This window comes from Emys orbicularis, chromosome 5, assembly GCF_028017835.1.
Source record: "Emys orbicularis isolate rEmyOrb1 chromosome 5, rEmyOrb1.hap1, whole genome shotgun sequence".
Taxonomy (NCBI): domain Eukaryota; kingdom Metazoa; phylum Chordata; order Testudines; family Emydidae; genus Emys; species Emys orbicularis.
In genome coordinates this window covers 35252051-35273686 of record NC_088687.1, presented here as the reverse complement: position 1 = coordinate 35273686, position 21636 = coordinate 35252051, and the positions used below count along the sequence as shown (strand labels likewise).

At 40.3% G+C, this 21636-nt stretch overlaps 1 protein-coding gene across 1 annotated transcript in view; it reads right to left on the bottom strand.

Moving 5' to 3' along the window:
* Window positions 1–4888: 4888 nt before the first annotated feature.
* SLC39A8 (solute carrier family 39 member 8) overlaps window positions 4889–21636 on the bottom strand; it is a 42914-nt gene continuing 26166 nt past the window's right edge. The window contains exons 3-8 of the mRNA XM_065405367.1: window positions 15551–15720; window positions 13556–13678; window positions 12225–12392; window positions 10639–10846; window positions 10281–10465; window positions 4889–5038 (exon numbers count right to left, since the gene is read on the bottom strand). Of these exons, the coding sequence (XP_065261439.1) occupies window positions 4889–5038; window positions 10281–10465; window positions 10639–10846; window positions 12225–12392; window positions 13556–13678; window positions 15551–15720 (1004 nt within the window). The remainder of the gene's footprint in view (window positions 5039–10280; window positions 10466–10638; window positions 10847–12224; window positions 12393–13555; window positions 13679–15550; window positions 15721–21636) is intronic.

The following is a 21636-nucleotide window of genomic DNA, read 5'->3' as shown; positions in this document are numbered from 1 at the left end:
TACAAGACTTGATCACAAGATAAAGAACTGGATACAGATGCCATTATCCAACTAGTTACTAACAATCACTAGTTTAAATTCTGAGTACATTTTCCAGACCCGAAGAAGAGCTCTGTGTAAGCTCAAAAGCTTGTCTCTCACCAACAGAAGTTGGTCTAATAAAAGATATTACCTCAGCCACGTGGTTGCTCAGTTAAATTTACACAATAAAAAGTGTAAAGATACTGTATAGGTATAAGAAGGTGAATGTATTGGGAATGAAATCCCAAACACATTATGTAACCGAAGTGTGGGCAGATGCTTCATTTGTTGTATCTATCTCTAGCTGCCATGAGGCCTTCGGTCTGCTTTTGATTTTAGCCATGCTCATTTAACTTGTCAAACCAATATATACTGAATTGTGAGATAGTGGAGGGAGTTTCCTCTAAACTCTACAGAGAGAATGAGCATCAGGTACTGCAGGAGTTGATAAGGCAGCTATGCTATTCTGTGAATCTTGTGGCTCCATTATAATGGAGCCACAATCTGCCATTAGGTATAAATGTACACATCTCCCATTGGAATCAACAGGGGTGTGGGGGGGCAGGGGTATTAATGTAACAAAGAGCTAGATTGGGTCTTCTCATACAGTGTAGATTGGTAGCAGTTTGTACACTGACAATCAAAGTTAGTCTCTCTTCTCAAACTTGTTTCTGTAAATAACATGCTTATCTAGGGCCAAATCTTTCCATCTTTATTCGGTCCTCACTCAGGCAAGACTCCAGTGAAGTCAATGGTAGCAGGCCTAAGTAAAGAATTCTGAGTAGAATCCTTAGCAAGTGACCAATTAACATGTTGTCCTGTCACGACACGAGTGTTTTGGTGTAAGTGGTGGTTGTTTGTTCAGCCCAAACATCTGAGGTTGATCTGCCACATTTAGTAATCATCCTAGACCAGATTACCACTCAGCTGTACAGGGGGCTCCTTTGCCTCTCTCATTCATGTTATAAATTGCTTATTGTCTGCTTTGCAGACAAACTGGATTCCAAGGCAATTCTTGGATTGTTTAAAAAGCTGTTTGACCATTGTAAGGTACAATTTGAATTCAAAATGTCTGTTGGATGTTTTAAATGCCAAGTTAATGGCCAGCTCTAGCAAACATGTACACAATCATATAATACCAAATTAAATTACAGTAGCATATCTGGGGCCAAAATACACTAGTGCAACCCTGCTGACTTCACTGAATTTTCACTTCATTGGGATTGCACAGGTGAGAAACTTGTCCCTTTTCTAAACCTTTTGTCCCTGCTAAGGCCTAGATTTATGATAATTCACACAGCTCAAAATTCATGATCAGGCAAAACTAGAAACTTTTAATAGTGTGTAAGACCTCTAAATATGTAAACCTATTAGTAGATCTAAAGATGACGACACCAGCAGTTTCAATAGGAAAAGCTTTGCTGTCTGAAATGTACTTTTGTATTCGTATAAGTGGTATGTAAGAATGAGCTATTAACATACACATGCTTAATCCTCCACTACCTGAGTGAGAGAACACTGAGTAGACAGGTGACCATTCATTGCCCAAATTGTGGCAGCACTGGTCATGATTCCATAGTTAAACGGAACTTTTGACTCCACCTTAACAGGTGCATTAAATGAATTGGTACAGAAAAAATAAATTCAAAAATCTCGGACTGTTTTCACTGGCTTGTCACACTTTTTCTTTGTACTCCTATTGGAAGAAATGTGGGACCTGTCTTTTGTCCATATTGTTGCTTCTCCTATGCCAATTGGTAGTGTTTGTCTGTCTCTTATAGCTTTTTAGCCATAATTGTGACCATGGCAGCAAGCTGGATCCACATATCTGGGGTAGTGCAAACACATTATGAGAGAAACATGGCTGAGGCCACTGTCAAGGTGGAACATCTTAGGTGCATGGATTGTGTGACAGATGTACTGATCTGTTGACATGTGATATAAAAACATACAAGGTCACTGTTAAGGCTTTGCATTAGAGGTCAGGTTTGAAGCTGAGATACATATTGGTTTTGGGTATCTGTTGGACCAAGTGAAAGCTTTAAGGAGCATTGGAGTGTGTTATTGACAGTGTTGTAGGCAGTATATCAAAGTGGAAAGGAATGTACAAGTCTCTTCCCTTGATTTATTTCCATGTTTCCAACATGAGGGTTAATGGGGAGTGTCCACCCACAGTCTTAAATTGTCAGCTTTTGTTTGTTAACATGTACCTGATATTCCACATGGAAGTGAAGGACTTGTATGGGGCAGAGACTATATCTTCCTCCGTGTATGGACAAAGTCTAGCACATTTCAGACACTCCTGGAATCCAAATACATACCCCTTTTTTATTAACGTAGCTGAATTTGCGTACCTTAGTCCGAAGTGGGGGCTTAGTGGGGACCAGGCCTTTGTTGTTATATTCCAGCTGTAGGCAGCAGTGTGGTTCAGTATATAGGCCATACTTAGAGGAAGGGGGACCCTATCCTAGAAAGCAATGATTGAAAAAGATTTTGGGGTCTTGGTGGATAACCAGCTGAACATGAGCTCCCAGTGCAGTGTTGCAAACATGAGGCCTAATGTAATCCTTGGATGCTTAAACAGGGGAATCGAGAGTTGAAGTAAAGGTTTTGTTTACCTCTTGTTTGACACTGGTGCAACCACTGCTGGAATACTGTGTCCAGTTCTGGTGTCAACAGTTCAAGAAGGATGTTGGTAACAGAGAGAATGATTATAGGATTAGAAAACATGCCTTACAGTGATATGCTAAAAAAGCTTGAGCTCTTTGGGCCCAAGAAAGAGAATGCTAAGGGGTGATTTGATTACAGTCTAAGTATCTACATGGGGAACAAATGTTTAATAATAGCATCTTCAATCTAGGAGAGAAAAATATAACATGATTCAATGGCTGGAAGCAGAAGCCAGACAAATTCAGAGTGGAAATAGAGTGTAAATTTAACAGTGAGAGTAACTAACCATTGGAACAACTAAGGGTTGTGGTGAATTCTCTCTATCAATGAAAACTTCTAAATCAAGATCAGATTTTTTCTAAAAGATATGGTCCAAGAATTTTACAGACGTTCTATAGCTTGTGTTATACAGGAGATCAGACTAGATGATCAGTGGCCCCTTCTGGCCTTGGAATTTATCAATCTAGGCCATAAGTTAGACCTGAGCTCTCTTCCTGGCTCTGCCATTGACCTGCTGTGTGACCGTGCGCAAGTCATCTGAAGTCTGCCCTTCAGTTACCTCACTGGTAACATGGAGACAATACTTAATCTCCTTTGCAAAGCGTCTTTGGCTCTATGGATGAAAAGTGCTACATAAGCATATAATTTGATCAATGGGGAGTGATCACCTGCATAAAAACTGTAGCTGTTGCACGGACTGATCACTATAAAGGCTCGCTCGGTCTTGTTCTCAAGGAAATAAAACCAAAGGAGCCAATAAACAATGATTTAAAAAAAAAAGGGGGGGGGGGAGAGAGAGAGAATATTGGGTGATGTCAGGATACCTTTCCTTCCAGACGCCTGAAATTTGGATGGCTGATAAATACAGTTTCTATATAGCAAACTGTACAAAATATTTATATTGTATACATATTTTTAAAATCAAACCTAACCAATAACATTTAGCGTTCCCATGCAGTTTGCTTTAAACTTGTTCCATCTTTTAGCAACCTTGAAATATAACATTTATATAATGTTATCATAAACCAAGATACAATTAAAATATTCAAATCAATTTTATTGCCTCGAAGATATATTTTAACAAATGGGGAAAAATCCAATCTCTACAGGTAGGAAGTGAGGTGGGAAAATCTCCAACCCACAACACCAGGCCAGTTGTGTTGTTTGTTTTTTAAAAATGGGCTCTTGCAAGCATGATTTTGGAAAACTGATTCAAAACATTAATTTTTATTGTGAGTCCAAGGAATGCAGGATTGGTCCTTCAAAAATGCATATTTTCCTTGAAACACTGAACTTTTGTACAAGGAAACTACTCATTACAGAAACCCTTTGATTGCTGACATAACTTTTTTTTTCTTAGTGCCATTTGTCAATGTTGGCATTGAGACCTTACAAAAGCTAAACCAAAAATTGATTTCCCCCCCCCAGAGTAATATCTATGGAACTTGATATATATCTGAATATAAAACAAACATTTCAAGGCAAAGTATTTGTAAAACTTAAAATACACAATCCTTTTAAAACATTACAGAATTTATAAATTGTCAAATTTAATACAAAGTTTTTACTTTTAAAAAATTGTTCTCCAAATAAATCCACAATCTCTTAGTGCACTTAAAGAGAAAAGATCAAAAGCATTAACTGCTATCTTTCCTTCCAGTGTTAATTAGAATTTAGAATCATTTATATCTATTCTGAAATCGTTTGGGGTTTTTTATATGCTTATAGGGAAACCCTGCAACAAGTCATGAAAGCAGGCAGTTTCCAAGCTGATTAGTTTTCATCACCGTTAAATTAAGAGTATGAACCTTACCATTTTCTTTTGTACTAAGTTCCATCCTGGCGAACTTTTTTTTTTTTGTTTGTTTAAGTCCAAGTCATATGGAATACATATAGCTGCCGTCTGCTTAATTCCACTGAATATAACATCCTCTTTTTACCATTGTGCAGGTATGTCTGACACCTTCACAAGTGTTTGAAGCCATTGCTTGTAATACTCAGAAGTTGATGGCCCATTTTTTAGGACTGACTTGGGAGTCCTAAAAGAAGAGGCTAGCTTTCTGTGATTTGCAGAAGAAAACAGGTTCATTGTTTTAAACCAGGTAGATTAATTTAAAGTCCCTTTATGGATTTCAAGAGTTCTTCCATTTCTAATTTACTAATATCCTTCATTATCAGTGCCATCTTCAGAATCTCATTATTCCAACTCAATGTCTCCTGCATACACGGTAATCAGCAGAATAGCAGCAAATCCTGTTAGTAAACCAGCGTTCTGAATGAGGAAGAAGGTTAAATCTGTTCTCCTTCCAGTCACTTCCTCTCTCAGCATGTCGCTCAACTCTGGGAACTAGAAGAGAGGTTTATTTTTTAGGTAACTGTTGCCATCTTGTGGTAGAATATGTAATTTAGCATCTTGATGGTGATTTTTATTTTGTACTTTATAGCTGTGTTTCGATCTTAAACCTAATAGAAAGGAGAGGTAGTGGTAGGGATAGGTCAAAGGGCCCATTTCACCAATGATGGGAAAACTGAAATAGTGGTCTATTCTCCTGTACTGTAATCTAGAGATGTCATCCAGATCTGAACCATATGACATCAGGAATCGATGGGGGTCCATCTACTAGGCCAGATGTTAATACAAGCAGCTGCTGCCATCTTGCCAAGTTACACAATTATAATAAAAAGGATGTTGTGGTCTGTCATTTGAAGCACTGCTGCAGTCAGACCTCTCTAGGCTCTTTCGGGGAATGCAAAATAAGGATTCTGGGGCACAACTACAAACTAACACAGTGGAACTGAAAATGCATACATCCAGTCAGAACTGGAACACCTAAGTGAGCTCTTAGGTGCGTTGATGAGCTGATGGTAAATCAGGGCAGAAAGGGCAATGACTCTGTGGTGAGATATATCCCTTCACCTAAGGTACAAATGCACTAAAGGGACAGGCTCTAATAAAGGAAGATTGATGTATTTTTAATCAAACAGTTTCATGTAACAATAAGGAAGTATGATAATTCAACACACTGGACCAGAAGACTGAAGCAACATACTATAGAATTAGTTGAGTTTCCTAGCAGTCAATGAAGACAGTCATCAAAGGTGACAGGAGACCTTAACACCCATGTCAACACTCCCTTTAACCTAGAGCTCCTCACATCCACGTTATCAACTATAGGCTGCTCTCAGGTTCCACCCAACTGTAGCCACACATGGAACCTTATATTCAATGTGGATATGTATAAAGCCAGCACAAAATTATATTGCTACCATGGATGGACCACCATTTATTGCTAATGGTTATCAAAACACTTCCTCTTACGTAACAAGGCCAAGCTTTCTTAGTACGTTTCCACTGCACTCTTACGCGGCCAGATAGTCAAGGCACTGATGACCTAATGAGATGCTATAATCACAAAATATCCACTGCTAGTGATATTGGCTTCTAATCAGCACCTCCCTTCCAGCACACTGCCTCTACTGATCTCCCAGGTTCTTAGGCCAAATAATACAGGAACTGTTGAAGGAATGAGACCAAGCAGCCACTAGCTAAAACACACCTGAAGATCAAGGTCTCTGGAACAAGAAATTCCTTCAGACTTGCTCCAGTGTCCTATAGAGACAGCCACTTTCTCATCAGCCATAGTTAATGCAAAGTCTATGTCCAGCTGAGCTGGAGTGTATATTGCTTAATTAAACCTGTAGTGTATTCCCCCAGCTCCTCCACAAACTGTTGAAGAATGATCCGCCTTCTCTGACCAAGTTGCACTTGTGTGGAAGGAAGAAACAAACAAGCATGGAATAGATCAGTGGTTCCCAAACTTGTTCCGCCGCTTGTGCAGGGAAAGCCCCTGGCGGGCCAGGCCGGTTTGTGTACCTTCGGCGTCTGCAGGTTCGGCCAATCGCGGCTCCCAGTGGCCGCGGTTCGCTGCTCCAGATAATGCCATGCCTCCCGTAAGGACCATTCAAACAGCAGGAGATCCTGGACATAGTTCCTTCCCTATGAGCCACTCCCTATAATTCTGAATCATACTTCACAGCAGTGAACATTTAGGCTCTCTAATAACACAGGCTATTAACTCCCTCTTTGAAAAGTAGGCTACCACCTACCTTGAAAAATGTTGTTCTAGAACCACTCCCAAATGCACTGACCTGGCAAACTACAGGCAAATAATCTCTAACTTCCCTTTCCTTGGGATGGATTATTTATAAGCTGATCAAAGGCAGCCTCATATCACCTAACAAGAGCCAATTTCCCAATCAGGCTTCAGCTGAGGGTATGACATGGAAATGATACTGGCTGTCCCAATGAATGTCTCTCTCCTGGCACTGCCAGTCAAACTTTCTCTCTCTCTCTCTCTCTCTGCAGCAATTGAAAGCTACATCATGAGATACTGCTGGACTGACTTAGTGGCAGTACCCCCCAAATGTTTTCATCCTTCCTAACAGACCACACCCAGAGGACAGCAATCATTAACAGCACTTCTGCAACCAAGGGCCTAGTCTCTAAAGTTCCACCATGCTCCTTTCAACCTTATGGAATGTCTACATTAAATCCCATGGGGAAGATTATCAGATGCTATTGCTTTAATTGCCAGGAGTATGTGGATGACACTGGGCTATTTATCCCTTTCCCCTCCCCTATAAACTATACCACCTCCAGCTATCCTGCACCTGAACAACATCAGATCTTAGATGAGGAGCAGCTGGCTGAAGCTGAACCCAGGGAAAAACCCAGGACTAATGCTAGTGGGGTACAGAGAGAGAGACTTCTCAGAACTAGACAACACCATCAATACATGGTGCCTACCCCACCATGGACAAAAGCGTGCAACCTAGAACTCCGCATGGAATTGATACAAAATAACTGAGAAGCTTATTTCAACCTGCAATATGCCAGGAGACGATGCCCTATCCTGTGTGTCCAGATGACCTTCTATCAGACACAAACCTCTAAAATGCAGTGATCCATTCATTTGTGACCACCAGGCTCACTTATTGTAACCTGGGTAGTTGGGAATAAATCCAAAACCACTAAACTTCAGTGGTGCAGAATGCAGTTCACTTGCTGACAAAGACAGCCCAGCAGCTGCTGCTTCTCATCCCCATCCTCAAATCATGGAACTGGCTACTGTCGACTGTTGAATCAAGTTTAAAGTTCTAGTCTTGGTTGGTTGTGTTGTTAGTTTGTTTTCTGCAAAGCTCTCAGTGGGGTGATATTAAGTCAGCTCAAACTGCCTCTCCCTTCATGACCTCCCAAGGCATGTGCAATCCCCTCAAACAGGTTAAGACTAGTGGGAGCAGAAGACAGTCTTCTCAGAAGTAAGCCCATCACTGTGCAAGTCCTTCCCCACACACACACTCTCTCTCTCTCTCTCTCACCCACATGTGCAAGTCATTAACAAAAGCTCTGCTCTGCCTGCTCTCAGAACAGGGGAGAGAAGAACAAGAAGAGAAATGAAGTTCTAATTAATCCTACCTGCTTCTAGACAGAGGAGTGTGAAAATCAGGAGAGAAGTGGAAAATCAGACCTCTGTATAGAGCACTCGAATAATTTTTTTTCAGATACAATTGTAATGGATAACCTAAAAACAGAAGAGCAATGGATATGGAGACAGGGTGTTCTCCATATAATGTGTTTAATAACAATTGTTTTAAGTTGAGCTACTCTAAATATAATGACAAAGATGGTGTTGTGTTGGAGGACTTATGCTAATTAACTTCCTCTTCTCTGATACACACAATATAATGCTAAGTCCCTATATTGGAAAAACATGAGTAAGATAACGAAGATATGAAAACAGTATAGAGAGCAAAAGTTATGTAAATTGAAGCTTGCATGTGCATATTGTAAAAGTTACATAAGACAATGCTTAATGTTGAGTGAAGGAAAGCTAATGAATATGTAATGTGAAAAGGTACCAAGTGATCAAGGCTCAAGGCTCAGAAATACCAGACCAGAGGCTTGAGACAACCATCATGAAATGCAGAAGAGCCTCCCAGTACCCTGGAACTCAGTAACTTGGGCCCCTACCTATTCCACCTTATCTGTTGTTTGTCTGGCATAAATTTGATCAAATTACAAGTGACAATAATTCTGTCTGAATATGTATAAATTTGGGTGGATTTGTGACTGTTTCCAACCTTACAAGAGGATTTTTTCTTAATACAGATTGCTGCTGGGGTAAGAGAATTTTTCTCCAGTCATATAGTGTTGCACAGTTGGCTAGGTGCACTAAGAAGGTTTTCACTTTGATATATTGGCTGTGACATTCTGCACCCCAAAGCAATATCCTGACACCCCCATATTTTTACCATGGTGATATAATTGATATGTTTTGTGCAAAGTATGCCTTGTAAGGTATCATTCTAAAAGTCTTGATCTGTTAAACATTAATATCCTGTTGGATTGTATGTGCTGTCATTGTATCTGAAGCTATTAATATTGACTATGTACCAATATTTCAAATGTGTTTGCTCCTGGAATGACACCCATAAGGCAGTTTATATCCAGAGTAGCCAGCACATGGTGGATGAACCATCCAAGGTAATTGCCCATTAAGAAACACAATAGGCCATAAAAAAAGCTTATCTTCACCTGATGGGCTTTCATGTGGATGCTTCAGCCAGTATGGGGGTAATGGCTTCTATGAGTCATTGAAGCATGCAAGGGACTCCATCTTATGCTTGTACTTTTCCATAAAGTGGGCTGGGGACTTTGCTTGGAACAAAAGTTCCCTCCACATGAAGGAAGCTATAAAAGGAGGAAGTGACATCACTTGGCCTCACTCCCCTTACAACTGAACACCTGGAAACCCCTTAGGAACAAAGACTAAACCAGGGATATCGTCCCAGGCTGAAGGGATTTCTAGCCTGTGTATGGAAGATTCGTGAACTGTTTGCACCATCAGGGTGAGACACTGCTTGATTCAAATCCTGTCTAGTGGATAGAGCTTAGACTGTGATTTTGTTTTATTTCTTGGGTAACAAACTTTGATCTGTACATTCTTACTTATAATCCCTTGAAATCAATCTTTCTGTACTTAATAAATCTGTTTTATATTTTTTTACCTAAAAACAATGTGTTTGACATGTAAGGGGAAATCTGCTCAGGAACGGGGGCTGGTGCATTGTCCTCTCCACGTTGAGGGAGGGGTGGACTGGGAAATAAACTTATACTGGTCAGGCTTTTGACCAGGGCAAGACAGTACAGCTCTGGGCTCCTACGCTTGCGGGGGCGGGGGAGGGACTGGTCGAAGCCTCTCTATTGTTAGTTCATGAGGGGCTAGGAGAAGCATTCATATAACTGCAGCTGGGTATGTCTCTGCTTGTCTAGGGCTGTGTAAGTGCAAGACCTGGAGAGAACTGCAGCTTGTAACAACCTCACAGCTTGAGAGGGGGGCCAGGTTAGTGAGACAGAGCTCAGCAGTACCCCACTTCCCGGTTGCACCCCAGGGAAGTCAGTCACATCCCCTATCGGGATCAGAGGGGAGAATACCAAAGTGTAGTGAATGAACCATTATTCAGTTCCCCTGTGGAAATGCCTATATTCCTATGCATGCATAAATAAATAAAATGAAATTGTATCTCACCATATCTGCCAGAGAAATGTACAGGAACATACCGCCAGCTATTGCAAAGATAATGTTAGGAGCAAAGTTGCTGCCCACTAATATACCAAAAGCCAGACCAATGTAGCAGGAACATGCCGAAATAAAGTTGAAAAACAGAGCCTGGTAGGTGCTCATTCCTGCATTTAGCAAAATGACAAAATCCCCTGCGGAAAAAAAAGGGTGGGAGAGGACGTTAAGTGATTATTTTCTGAAGGTTTGAAAGGAGATTTATAACTTGTATGAAAGTTATAACCCAGCCCTCTTTTGTATAAATACTGAAGAACATTTTCAGTCAGCATTAACATGACTGACAGGTGAGTTAATGGAAACATCTTACCCAGTTCATGAGGAAACTCCTCACATAAGATTGCTATAGATGTACTAAGTCCCTGCAGCAGAGACAGGGTGAAGGACGCACCAATAGCCAGACCATCAATGAAGTTGTGCAAGGCATCACTCAGCGTGATCATCCAGGCAATTGTTCCAATCTCTGACAATGTGGGTCCCTTTAAACATTTACATAAGCAGCTTTGGGTTTTCTCTTCCTGCAGAAAGAACATAGCAATTATGTGAAGCATTAAACAGCTGCAAAGAAGCCAATGGATTTATTTCCTTTTTTTAATGTAGAGCTGCTAAAAGGTAAAGTACTAATTGTTATGAAGACCAAAGTTCTTTGTCCCCAGAGGTGACACTGAAGAGGTAGGTGCTGCACACACTTTCCCACATCACTGAGTGAATATACTTTGGCCCAAATGTGGAGGGATCACCACTCTGACTGTGAAATGGCATCTCAATGCCCATTTAGCCCTTGGTTCATCTGCTGAGACAAACACCAAGGGTGAGAACTGGGGTAGTGGATTTTACAATTCACACGCTAATCCATGAAAAATTAGACAGAATACAAACATAGGGTACTAAAAAGCCATCACTCACCCTCCACCCCAACCACTTAATTAGAAATTAAAGGGGGCTATCATATTACCAGTCCCTGTCATTCTTACTTGAGCACTCGGATACCCTGCTGATGGGCACCTCTATAAAGCCCTAGATAGCCATCCAGGAGCATCATCCATTGTTTCACTTGTAAGTTTGGGCCCTGCAAGTCACGTCCTGGGGTTAAAATCAGTTTCTAAGGAGTGTATGTTCAATATCATTGCCAGGAAGTAATTTTCACTGTGCTGCTGAATGGGTCTAAGTTTTAAAAAAACACAGCTTAGTGCAGAGCTGCTGCGTATGAACATTCAGGACTCACTTCAGTATCCCAGAGGTAGAAACAGAAGTCTGGCACCATGTAGTAATGAACCCCTTCAGGCAGATAAAGCACAAAATGAACTGTCTCCTTTGAAAAATTTGTGGTTTCCTAGATGTTTGCACCTACAATTTACAGTAATTGTCCTACTACATTTGTAAATACAAAAACATTTGTACATAACGGCTCTTGGAAATCAATTAACTAGTGCTAGCACTTGAAAGGGATAGTTAAATATATACTGAAGTTACGGAAACAGCGCCCTTTCTCTTTAGCAAACGCTGTATACATCAATGTAATACCATATTCCTCTGATTACAAGAGAACTACAAAAATAGTTGTAGGAAGTGTTTAATTATAAACTATTAAAAAAAGGGGGGGGGGTTGCTATGTGAAAGATAGAAGCTACTGAACAATTAAAATTTGATGTTAGTAAATGAGAATATAAAATACGGATTCAGATCTTACCTGTGCTGACATTGCTCTACAGTAGTGTTGACTTGGCAGCTAACAAAGAGAGCATCACTGACTCTGCAACCTTGCCAAAATAACTTTTTCATATTGCTCAAGTGAGTCGTGAGCTGGCAGTTTATAAAAGCTTGTTATCTCTTCTTCCTAGATAAGCTTATACAACCAACTGACAAACAATACATTAAATAAAACAATGTTCATACCTGAGCAGAGACCACACTGACTGTGTCAAAACTGAGATTTCCATTCGGCTCTATTACGGCTGGATTTGCGTAGCATGTCATCCCATTATTAGATTTCAATGGTGTGGGTGGATTACCCTTAGCCTGAGGAGGATTCTGTTCATGTTTTTCAAAGTGAGTGTGGCCAGTCTAAATGGGGGGAGAAAAAACAAAACAAAAAACCATAAAAATACAGACTGCAGAATAGGAATGTGTCTAAACACACTGTGCAAGAAAAATCAGCTTGTCCATTTGGATGGACATATATGTTTGTGTTTATTATACTGTTAGGCAGAACTTCCCAAACTGGTCAGAGGACCACTGGTGGTCCACAGAGAATTTGCTGATCACTAATGGAAAGCTTGCTCTTCACAAGGTGGTGATTTTTCCTTCTCAATTCCAGCTGTTAAGTTGCACTAAAGACAACTAAAAATATATTAGCAAGTACTGAATGTTCCTGTTCCATGTATGTAATCAGTATAAATTGCCACAGGGAAGTTATGCAATTGTATGGACCATCTCCCTGTTGTAATCTTCAACAGCAGGGGAGATGGGGCTGAGGGATCTCCCAGGGAGAAGAGGAGGCACACCAGACAGTTGAGGTGTGATTTAAACTCTGAACAAGTTTGAGATGCCCTGCTCTGAGAGACATCCTGTAGACAGTACGTGAGCACACAAGACAACAAATACAGTGTGATAGGGGGACAAAACTGAAAGCTTGTGCAGAACCCACAATTCCTGTTAAGGTTTCTGCACTGGAACATGGAGGGGATGTGGGGATATTGGCAGTGAGGTGAAAGCACAGTCAGTGTGGAATCACTAGGCCAAAACCTTCATGGATGGGAGTGTCTGGCTGTATCCACTTCTCCTCCTTACACCCTACAATATCTGCATAAGTGCCCAAGGGAGGGCTCCAGGGTAGAATGCCCTTTATGTTTTTCCACCAGGCAAAACCCATTCATTCAGGCTTTGCTCACAGGATTTGGTCCTTGAGGGTGAATAGAGTGTGACCTAGTGATTAGAACAGGAGATGGGAACTCAGTTTCTGGGTTCTATTCCCAGCTCTGCTTGTAATTCTCTGCATGAGCTAGGTTCAGTTACTGAGCCTCTCTGAGCCTCTGTTTAACCAAGTATCTCAGAGGGGTGTTGTAAGACTGAGATCCGTGTAAAATATTGTATATCATCAAACTACCAACTATCTAATAAAAATGTAACAGCTGTTTAAAACCAAGGCTCAATTTTGTAATATAAAAAAGCCTACTGGTAATAGAACTTGCTGAAATATACCAAAATACATTGGTCCAGTTAGCTACCTGGCCATAGGTCTTCAGTATCATTTTAAGAATCCTTTCCACAAAGAAGAGAATATAGAATCCACCGAACACAGCTACTGCTTTCTCTACATAGTTGTCAGTTTTAGGATCAAATCCAAATGCCTAGAAGAGAATGTAACAGCAATTCAGGTTAATCAATCTTAACACATTTTCAGGGGAAAAAAATACACTAGTTGGACTGGATCCTGTGAAGGACTGAGTGTCTCCTACCACCCATTGGCTTTAATGGGTCCTAAGTTATTACTCAAACCTAAACTTTTAAGTTAGGCCATCAATAGTTGGGCTGACGTATTAAAATGGTACAATTTACAGACAGAGTATAGAAGTCACTCACAAAAGTCTCTCCATTTACTTCAATAGGCTTTGTTCCCAGTAAGCAATATTTACTGTCTTAGAACCATTATATATTTGGCAACTATTGTTTTGGATGCTGTATGCATAGAAAATAAATCCTCCCCTTCCAAATAGTAATTTAGGTACACGATAGTCATAGGTTAAAATGAAATAATGACAAGTCATTTTAATTACTAGATGGTGGAATGTTGCAAGAACAAAAATCCCAAACACAATGAATCCAAATGTGTGGAAAATTATATATAAACGTGTCTGTTTCTATAACCTTTTTCCACAACAGGTAATTTAAATGTATTTCTCTACATGTGCAATTTTGATATTGGTTTGCCATTATTTGATCTAAGTTGAGTCTCTTGACCCATGATAGTATTTGAGGAAGAAACAGGTATTTCCCAGACAGCTAAAATCCCCACTAAACCTGAGACAGGAAGAAACTTCTGTTATTTTAATGGTTATTTTAATGGGGGAGTGGGGAGGGCACAAATCTGCTTGCATGAGGACCTGTCAGGATACAGACTTGAAGGGGAATTTTACCTGTGTAAGGACAGAATAAGCAGAATTTGGCTATAAGGGCCTAATTTAACCCTCAAAGACGCATGTGCAGCTCTCATTGCCACCAGTAATAATAGCATGCATTCTGAGGACCGAATTCAGTTATAACACTTTAGCTTGCCCAAGGGATCTGAAGTAAATGCAATGAAGTAAAAATTACCATGCTGACTTTAATACCTAAATTACTATTGTCAAAAATTGAATCAAGTGCCTAGGAAAATAAGGCCCAAAGTCTGAGTTTCACTCCTAAGTGCATATGAACTTTTCCATGTGCCTGATTTAGATGCACAAAACTTACTGTGCTGGCATGTGCACGTAGATATCTAAACCAGGCATACACAAAAGTATCTGTACAGTCAGCAAAATATCTATTGGAAAATGTAGGTCCAATATTTAAAAAACCCAATGGTTGACACTGCATTTTTTAAACTATTGTATAAAATCCCCTGATGCAGATTAACTTTCCACTAATATTTATTCAATGAACTGAAATAAGAACTGCAAGCACTTTGATAAGTGACAGTAAAAGTTGCCTGTTTTCCTGGTGGATACCTCTTGGATCTGAGCCTGCAAACACTAACTTGAGTAGACCCATTTCTGTCTGTGGGACTGATTGCATTATTAACAGTTTGTAAGACAAGGTTCCATTATTGTTACTTCTTGCAACAATATTACTACACAGTGAACTACAACAGACATTCCTAAGCCTTCTACCAGTATAGCCACAATACAATACAGAACCTGAACAAATTGATGACTGTTGTAATTTTGTTAACTTCAGATGTATTGTAATGTATTTTCCCCTTTCTCCAGTGATGGAAGCATAGTGTAGTGCAGTGGTCCTCAATCTCTTCCAGGCCACACCCTCATGTTACAATAAAGTCGGGGGGTTCCCCACCCATCTAGCCATAAAGACAGATGGTAGTCAGGCCCCCCTGAAATGTGTTCACAATTCCCCTAGGGGTCATGACCCACATGTTGAGGACCCAGGCTATAGTGCACTTCAAAAATGACAACACTTTGGAAATGGATAAGTGCCACAGCCAGAGAATGAATACCCTTCCTTACCTCTGGAATTAGCTGGAAAATCGCATTGGAAAAGAGTGTCCCAATGGCCAAGCCCACAAAATAGGTTAAAATCTTGGGGAAATATGGCTTCTTCAAGAGAGGAGTTAAAACCAATCCAAGGAGTGATGCCAGGTTGATGATAGTCACGGCAAGGAACCCAAACCCCCAAACTGTGAATGAGAGCACAGCAGAAATACCAAGAGTTTTAATATCATATACAATGTATTTTTACCAGATGAATTGACATGAGTATAAAAAAAATTGTTCACAAATCAGTTTTGAACTGCATTTGATGTTAGAATTTACAAATAGAGAAATCATAAAAAGTACCGTGTAACTTTAAAGGAGCTGACCTGAACCCACAAAAACAAGGAAACCAAAATGCTGGAACCAGTCACATCAAGGATTGAAAACACACTGGGGTCTGAAGTTCAGGATTTGGTGGCCCAGATTGTCAGCTGATGCAAATCAGCTTATTCTGAAGTAAATAGAGACTCTAGCCCTGCTATATTTAATCTGGGACTAATGCTTAAAAGCTAAACCAGAGGCCAGTATAGTCAGGACATAGGACTAAGACTATCTTGCTAGCCACCATGGCTCCATTTGAATATCATTTACCGTTGGAGAGCTGAGCAGCAGCCAGAACACTTGTAGGTCCCTTCCTCACAGATCTCTAGGGTTGGAAGGCTGCACTGCTTGATTCTTTATCCCCTAATCCTTTCCCTTTGAGGGAAAGATTTGTAGGAAATCCCCAGTAGTGGGGACTTGCAGCTCCCTTCCTCCCTCGATTCTCCCAAGTACCTCTATGGGAGGGATACAATAAGCTTCTCTGAAATGGTTTCTGCATGTCAAGTCCTACCTGGAAGTAGTATGTAAATATCTGAGAATGGAGCATATGTATGAACATTTGTATCTCTCTGTCCTATCCACCACAAACAGAGAATGGAACCGGGCCATGAGGGAGAGTGAGGTGGACAATTTTTTTTTTTTTTTAATTTTTGTGAGTAACCATGTCTCTGTGGTTGATGCCATTCTCTGTAGACATCCAGTGGTGTAATAATGAAATAAATCAAGGAAGGTGCAGATTCTCAGCTTGGGTAAATCAGTATTATTTGTTTAAATTAATGAGCTATGCTAATTTACACCATTTTGGGAATCTGGCCCTGAAAGTATTGAATATTTATAATTTACAAAAATAATCTTGTGCTAAGGCCTTGTACAACTGGAGCAAGTTTTAGTGAACAGCATATTTACACAGAGAAGGTTTAAACTACTCCTAAAATAAGTTTAATCAAATATTAACATATTGTCTGTGTGTGAAGCACTTTGGCCCTATAAACCTATGCCACACCCATGAGGGAAATTTACATAGAAAACACCATGTGGTTCATGGTGTGAAGCTTCCAATGCATTATTCCCTCCTAAAAGGCAATTTGACTTACAGAAGGGAAGAAATCTATGAATCTCTGAGGAATTCATGCAGAGAGCCAGCCCGTCTCTTCTCCTCTACAATAGCACAGGACACTTATGGCCATGAGCTAACCACCCTAAGCAACAGGAGATAGTACCACGTATAGCAGCTGCCTCCACAGTACGACTCTTTGGCCTGATACCAATCCTGAAACCCATTGAGGCCTCTAACATGCAGTGTTTGTGTGGAGAGGCATCTGTGCATTCAGAAAGAGGCGAGATATTTTCAGGTGGACTTTGCTCCCTCCCATCAGCTATTTTGTGGGAAGGGATTTCTCTGACAGAGATTCTGCTTCTCTGACACCCTGAGTGCTATGTAGCTGAAAGCTAATGGGGCTCCCTAAACAGAAGTGCAACAACTCACGTGAAAATGAAAAGCCAGACAAATCTCAGAACATAAGAAAGTGACACTAGCAGGTGGAAAAGAAGATGGATCATTAATGACAGAGAGAGAGAATTTCAAATAGTTCAGAAAGTAGTACTAGACTCTTGAATAATGCAAAAATTGTGCATGAGTAAAGTGAGAAGAGCCTCTTTTAAAGACAGATAAGGGTAGAATGAGGCTCGGAAAAGCTTAGTCCCATGAGCATAATTTCAGGTGACAAAAAGCAGTGCCATAAATGTTCCAGAATCTGCACTGCAGATTTTGTTATATGCAATGTGAAATTGTCAAGAAGTTTATTGTCCATGCGTATCAAAAAGTTTTGCCTGTACACAAACTTGCCTCTTACCTCACCTTTAAAGAAGTTCTCCGGTATAACCGCAATCAATTTTCTATATAAAGGGCAACAGAGTCCTGTGGCACCTTACAGACTAATAGATGTATTGGAGCATAAGCTTTCGTGGGTGAATACGTCTGACGAAGTGGGTATTCACCCACGAAAGCTTATGCTCCAATACATCTGTTAGTCTATAAGGTGCCACAGGACTCTCTCTTGCTTTTTACAGATCCAACTAACATGGCTACCCCCCTGATAGTTTTCCATATAAACTGCTAATTCTACCATAAAATCATCCACAAACAATAATGACAGTCAACATTATGTTGGACTATATGAGAGCAGCTGGATAATCCAGAAAACTGTACAGTATAAAAGCTGCTTTGAGTTCTTCTTTGCACTGCTGGAGTGATGCAAAGATGACTTAGCGTAGGCCAGGGGTCGGCGACCTTCGGCACTCAGCCCATCAGGGTAATCCACTGGCGGGCCACGAGACATTTTGTTTACGTTGACAGTCCACAGGCGGTTTGCCGTTCCCGGCCAATGTGATTAATTGTCAGCCCTAATACGGAGCCAAATCCCTCACTGCACTAGACTTGCACCAGGCTGAATTGAGTTTATTTTGCCTGTGTGGTGTCAGGGTCCGGATTGTCAAAGGGAAAGGAATGTACATGATGTTATGAGAGGAAAGTGAAACCTTATGCAAACAATTTAAAAGCCTAAATCAATATTAACTAAAGCTTTGATTTTTATCTGTACTAAAAATAAAACAAACAAACAAACATTTGGGTTCTGTAATTACCACAATCCACACAAAACTTTTGCTTTTACTATTTAGGATCATTATAAAACTGCCTTTTTATTTTGTATATTGTCAGCTCCTCTCCATTAGCCTGTGCACTACAAATATTTTAAAGCAAATTTTTAAAAAATAAATTAAACCCATTGTCAGGTCTCAAAGAAACTGGGTCAAGAACACTGATCAAGACACATTAAATTAGGACAAACATTTTAAAATTATGATTGTTTTTAATTTAATACTATCCATTTTGACAGCAAAAAACAGGATACATATTAATATCTACAAGTCAATGTAGAAAGACAGCAGAAAAACTGAGGTCAGAAAATATGATAAGAGAATTAGGTTGATGCCAGATTGCTACAGTGCTGACTGTAGAAGATTCTCTAGTAAGAATGATCATGCATTCATAATGGCACTCATACTCTCTCAGAATAACCGAATATATTGGTGTAAACAATGTTGTTGTAGTAGCCGTGTTGGTCCCAGGGTATTAGAAAGAGAAGGTGGACGAGGTAATATTTTATTGCACTAACCTCTGTTGGTGAGAGAGAATGGTCCCTTGAAATGCGTTAATTATTTATACTAGACAGTCTGTTCCACTTTGTATTTAGCTGTGACACTCTGAGTTAGTTTCCCAGAGGAAGAGCTTGAAATCTTGTCTCTTTCAACAACAGAAGTTTGTCCAATAAAAGCCCACCTTTTCTCTAGAATTTAACGAGATGGGATGACCTTTTTTGAAATTCTGGGCCCGCATTTCTATGGCCTAATCCTTTGATACTGGAATGAAGTATTGTTTCATGATTTTATTTATTATCTTATGTTTGCTCTGCTCAAACAAGGTGAGTGTTCAGTGGATAGTTAATTGTTCTTTATTAGGAAACTTAATACAGGAGATGAAATTATGTCCATCACTGATTTAATAAAAGCATCATGAACATAAGAAATACTGCCAAACATTCATGAGAAGCTGAAAAAAACATGAGATTTAAAAAAAAAAAAAAGAAAAGGGTGTTTTTATTGACTTTTTGTAATCTGGATGTTTAGGGTTCACTTGTGTCACATTTTCAAGTTTTTCTCTACAACCATGAGAGCTAGAAACTTACGAGGGAGGGAAAGAAGGAAAGAAAGAAAGAAAGAACTGAGTTTCTCACATAATCACATGATATCAAGAGCTGGTGCTTCCAAGAAGAATACCAATTACTACAAAACTCATGATAAAATTGCAAGATTTAGCAACACTGCTGAAAATATTTTGTTTTCATTGTATTTTACAGAGCCATATATGTAAAAGTATATTTATTACTAGAACTTGATCTAGCTTAAACTATCCTTGGCCTTTTATGCTACTCAAGCCCTGGAAAATTGCCAGTTCTGGTTTTATACTGTAGTAGGCCATCCTATATAGAGGAAGTCAGTCTACCAGGAGAGCCCCCAAACAAACAGCCCTACAGCACCAAACTTCAGCATGCTGTGGAAGGCAAAGGTAGAGAATTCACACAATAATCTTTCCCCCATTTTCTAACTCCCAATTCTCAGGTCCTTCAACACTCCAGTTATAGTAACAGTGCATGAGTTGTTCTGATTCTGTCTTATATGATTGTGGGTGGCAGCCTGGATAGGATTAGGCCTTTTCCAGTCACCAATTTTTTAATCTTCTGTAGGCCTGGCTCCCTCCATGGCTAACCAATGTATAACTGAAGTCAGTCAAGGAGAGAAGTTTATGCCATCTGTTGGCTGCAAACTTCTCAATGGCATCATGGGAGACAAAGGGCAACAGCTAGAATATCCTGAGCTCCCTGCCTGAAAACATGATCCAACCAGTCAGCGAGAGCAGTGATTCTCAACCTTTTTTCATTTGCGCACCCCTAAAAAATTTCAAATGCTGGTGGGGACCCCTTTGGAAATCTTAGCTATGCTTTGCGGCCTCCCAGGGGTCTGCAGACCACAGATTGAGAACCACTGAGCTAGGGAAGACAGCAACTAAAATCTTAGGACCCTAGCTCTTTTATACTTCACCACCTGACTTTAGTAAGTTAAGAAGGGACTCTTCTCCCTCTAACAAGCAGATTCTAGGAATGTATTTAATGGACTATCTGCATATCTGAAAAGGCAAATGGTTATCTGTGGTTATCAGCTGGTGCAGAGTGTGCAGATCTGCTCTGAAGAAGCAAGGGAGGGGGCTGCATATGATGCCTTGGACACAGGAGCGGCGCCAGGGTTTTTGGCGCCCAAGGCGGGGGTCCTTCCGCGCTCCCGGTCTTCGGGGCACTTCGGCGGCGGGTCCCGGAGCGAGTGAAGGACCCACTGCAGAATTGCTGCCGAAGACCCGGAGCGCGGAAGGACCTCCCCACCGCCGAATTGCCGCCAAGGGTGGCAAAATGGCGTCCCCCCCAAATCCTGGTGCCCTGTCGCCTAAATGGAAGCGCCGGCCCTGCTTGGACAGGCAGAATGCCTCAGAGCATCACCAGTTGGCTGCTGTAGTTCTGCAGCTCTCCCCCCCCATTACTCCTCAAAGAGGCAAGAACATGATTTTGCCCATAGTGTATTATCAAATAGCTATATGTGCAGTACTATTTATTAAGCATACAATCCATATGGAAAATAGATGTGTTACATGCTGCCTTTTAGCATTTTCTCTGTTTCCAAAGCAGCATTTTCATTCTTAGTAATTACTGAGTTACGGGCTTTGTAATGAATTTTGGAATTTAAAAAAATATTTGGGCTTCTAAAATGTTCTGTATTTCAGACCCCTGTAACACAGGGTAGGGTAGGAGGCCCCTGAAGATTTTCTGTAGTTCTCAGGGGCCTCTCTTATCTTGTCACTGGACACTGTTGATGAGTTGACAGACAAAAAAAAAAAAAAGAGCGAGATAGTCACAACAGCATAGAGGTCAATTATGAGTCACGCTTTAAATGTACAGGCTACTTAACCCACACCGAAAAATAATATACTTCCTCTGCTGTCTGTCTAGATACTTAATGGCCCTTATCAGGATATCTGAGATCCTACTGTGTATGGAATATAGTTTTTATTTATTATTATTATTATTATTATTAAATAATGCAGTTCAGTAACATTGTCTAACAGCCAGAAA